At 34.9% G+C, this 4,230-nt stretch overlaps 1 protein-coding gene across 1 annotated transcript; it reads left to right on the plus strand.

Annotated features, from left to right (window-relative positions):
• The first annotated feature begins 3,234 nt into the window (after positions 1–3,234).
• Positions 3,235–3,840, plus strand: LOC113272139. Its single transcript, XM_026522033.1, has one exon. The coding sequence runs from the start codon at positions 3,235–3,237 to the stop codon at positions 3,838–3,840; it is 606 nt and encodes a 201-aa protein (XP_026377818.1).
• Positions 3,841–4,230: the final 390 nt, after the last annotated feature.

A 4,230-nucleotide genomic window follows, 5' to 3' on the forward strand; every position in this document is an offset into this window, starting at 1 on the left:
TTAAATATAAAAGGGAACATCTGGTTGTTTTGGAATAAACATCTGCCTACACCAACTGTGGTATCCATGTCAAGTCAGATGATAACAGTCAACATTAGAGGCAATCTGGTTTCTGGAGTTCATGCCCATGTTAGTGCAGTGCAAAGAAGATTTTTGTGGTCTAAGATGAAAATGATAAGTGATTTAAATAAACCTTGGCTTTCCATTGGTGACTTCAATGCCATCACGACAACAAGGGAAAAAGTTGGAGGAAGGTTTGCTAATACAAGAAACATGCTTGAGTTCAATACTTGCTTAAACAAATGTGAGTTACAGCAAGCTCCTAAATCAGGATGTGAATATACTTGGTCAAATTGTCAGCATGATACTAGAAGGATTTTGTGTAATCTAGACAGAGCAGTATTTAACAATTTATGGCTTCAACAATATGAAGATTGGGGATATAAAGTTGGTATGAGAATAACATTTGATCATGCTCCACTTTTGGGGGGATGTGCTAGCTGTCCTAAACCAAAAAATGTTCCACAAAAATTCCAAAAAATTTGGATTGACCATCCTAGTTTTATGGATGTAGTCACTAATTGTTGGTCTGAAAATGTAGTGGGTGATTCAGCTTTTGTATTTCAGAGTAAATTAAAAAAGTTAAAGAAAATGCTAGTAAAATGGAACTGGGAAGTGTTTGGTAATGTGAATGAGCAAATTAAAGAAGCTGCAAAAGAAGTTCAAGAAGCAATGAAAATATCTGATGCCAATCCCCAGAATGAGGAGCTCTAGGACAACTTAGTGAAAGCTGAAAACACTTTAAATTCAAAAGAGGTACAATTAAGTACAATGTTGAAACTTAAAGCTAGAACTATGGGTCAAAGAAGGGTCTTCCAATACAAGCTTCTTCCATACCAATCTGAAGGTAAGGCAAGCTCGAAATTTTATTAGTGAATTAGAGAATAGTAACAACGAAATTATCACAGATCAAAGTAAAATTGCATAAATTCTCATTAACTATTTTAGGAAAAATTCAAGTTTAAGGAAGTTGAGATCTCAGAATCATTGCTTGATGTAATTCCTAAAGCAATAACAACAGAAGATCAAGCTATGTTGGATGATGTTCCATCTTCTGAAGAGATAAAGCAAATTCTATTTGAAATGGATCCAGACAGTTCTCCAGGGCCAGATGGTTTCTCTGGTAGTTTTTACATATCATGTTGGAAAGTAATTCAAACTGATGTAGTAAATGCAGTACAATTTTGTTGGAAAAGGAGGCTTATTCCAAGAGGCTTAAATTCTAATTTTCTAGTGCTTCTGCCAAAAGTTTAAGGTGCAAGATCTACACATCAATATAGACCAATTGGTCTCAGCGATGTTAGCTTCAAGATTTTCACCAAAATCATCACAATAAGAATGTCAAGTCTCATGAATAAACTCATCTCTCCTCAGCAAGCAACATACATCAAAGGGAGAAATATACAAGATCAAATAGTTGTAGCTTCTGAAATGGTCAATGAAATGAAGAAGAAAAGAAGAGGTGCCAACATTGCACTCAAATTGGACATATCCCAGGCTTATGATTCTGTGAGTTGGAAATTCTTATTTCAGGTGTTAATCAAATTTGGTTTTTCAAACACATGGTGTAAATGTCTCTGCACTATATTTGAGTCTGCAAAAGTTTCAGTTATGATAAATGGTGGACCTAATGGCTTCTTCTCTGTGGGTAGAGGGTTGAGACAAGGAGACCCTCTATCTCCAATACTTTTTGTGCTTATGGAAGATGTCCTTAGTAGAAATATATCAAAAATGGTAGCTGAAGGCAAGAGAAGTCCAATGGTAATAAGGAATGTAATTCATCCTTCTCATATGTTCTTTACTGATGATGTCTTTATTTTTTGAAATGGAGCAAAAAGAAAAGCATTCTGAATCTTATGAAGCTTCTAGAAGAGTACCAGAAAAGCTCAGGTCAAGTAATAAATAAAAGTAAAAAGCAAGCTCTTTGTGGATGGAACAACTACTGCAAGGGTTCTGCAAATCAAAGAAATGGTACAAATGGAAGTAAGTAGTACTTTACCTGACAAATACTTAGGAGTAATTCTACAATATGGCAGAGTAAAAATCTCTACAGTATGGCCAATGGTGGAGCTAATGCAAAAGAAATTGGCTACTTGGAAAGGAAAACTGCTGTCATTTAATGATAGATTAGTTCTCATAAAATCAATACTTTGCAGTGTGCCAATCTATATATAGTATGTCGGTCTATAAATGGCCAAAATCAGTAATCAAGATATGTGAGAGAATAATTAGGAATTTTTTATGGTATGATGATAGTGAAACTAGAAAATACAAAACTCTTTCATGGAGGAAAGTTTTTTTCCTTATAGTGAAGGTGTTCTGGGTATACAAAGATTGGAAGTTCTCAATAAAGCATTACTGATGAAGATTCTATGGAGAATAATAAACTCTAATGCAGAATGGGTTCTATTTATCAAAGCTAGATTTCAAGACATCCATCATCAATAAAGAATAACTGGCAACTTTCATCCATTTGGCCTGGTTTAAAATGGGCATGAAATCATTAAAAGAGAATATAAGATGGTGTATTGGTGATGAACATATGATATCTATTTGGTTTGATCCTTGGATTAGCAATTCACCCCTTATAGAAGAAGTGGGATACACTGACTATATTAAAGCTCATATCAATATGGAAGTGTCAGATTTAATCATTGGAGGAGTATGCAGTATACATGAGCAAATAAACCAAATGATTTCAAATTACACTTTACCTGAAATTGGTATTGGAGGTGATAGCTTAATATGGACATGAGAAATAAAAGGTAATTTCACAACTTCCTCAGCAATTAATTTAGTGAGAAATAAAGAACAACCTATGCATTGTTATAAATACATATGGAATTCATTCTTACATCCATCTATAACAAGCAACATTTGGAAATTTGTTCAAGGAATATATATTGATGATTCAGTATTGGTTGAAAGAGGTATGATTTGGCTTCAAGGTGATGCATTTGTGAAGAAGAACAAGATAACATGCATCATTTAATGTGGGAATGCAAATTCAGTAAAAAGATTTGGAATTGGATATGTCCTATATTTAAACTCAAAGTTCCAAATTCTTTTGAAGAAGTGTGGAGCAATGCAAAGGGTAAAAGTCCATTTATTTAAGAATGCTGGATAGTAGCTGCTTGTGCAATTTTAAAAGAGCTTTGGTTTCAAAAAAACAAAATGCTTTTTGAGCAAGTGAAGCCTAGTACTCAAAGCTTTAAGAGTAGAGTAAAAAAAACAATATATGGAGGAGGCTTCGGAATCAAAAGCAACAAGTGGAATACTGACAATGATATCCAGGTAATTCTCTCTTTTAATCTGGGATCAAGAAAAATTAAATTTCAATGCATTAAACCTTGCTTCTGGATACCACCAAGTACTGGTTGTGTTATGTTTTTCTGTGAAGGAGCATCCATTGGAAATCCAGGAGCTGCTGGTTTTGATGTAGTAATAAGAGATCACTTCAGTCAAGTTTTGGGAGTTATTTCTGGAGGAATTGGCATTGCTATTAATTACATTGCAGAAGTATATGCAATCATAGGTGCAGTTGAATTGGTAGTAGAATGGAAATTGCATAATATAATTCTGAACTCAGACTCCAAAACAGTCATATCTGAATTTGCAGAAAACAAGATGCCATGGTTTGTAAAAATGAGATGGATGACGGCAGTAAGTAAAATCCATTCAATCACATTCTGGCACAACTTAAAAAAAGTTAATTTTGCTGCAGATACAGCTGCAAAAAGAGGTGCCAAACTGGCAGCAGAGCAAAAGCAAATCTTCTAGGGCTTTTTAATAAAGTGGCCATGTTTTTGTAATGTATTTCACAAAATGGCCGTTTTTTTGAATGTTTATATAAAGTGGCCGAGATTGACCTTTTCCATCCCGTTTTTTTCAAAAAAACGGTTAACAGTCGTTAGATGCACGTATGTCAGTTAACCTCCGTAGTAAAAGACAGTTTAACCCTCGGTGAGTCAGTCTGGATTGGTGAGTCAACTCGCCTGAGCCATATTCAACCCATTATACTCTTCACCCGTGCACAGTCCTAGCATACATCTAAGTCATTTCTGTATCTTCTCTGCAGCACAACAACACATTGTTTTGTTATCTTGGACCTGGAACCCATTGCACTTTCATTTCAGCTACACCGACACCTATCAGCTCCACTAAAACCAC

The sequence above is a fragment of the Papaver somniferum genome, chromosome 4, assembly GCF_003573695.1.
Source record: "Papaver somniferum cultivar HN1 chromosome 4, ASM357369v1, whole genome shotgun sequence".
In the NCBI taxonomy this organism is placed as follows: domain Eukaryota; kingdom Viridiplantae; phylum Streptophyta; class Magnoliopsida; order Ranunculales; family Papaveraceae; genus Papaver; species Papaver somniferum.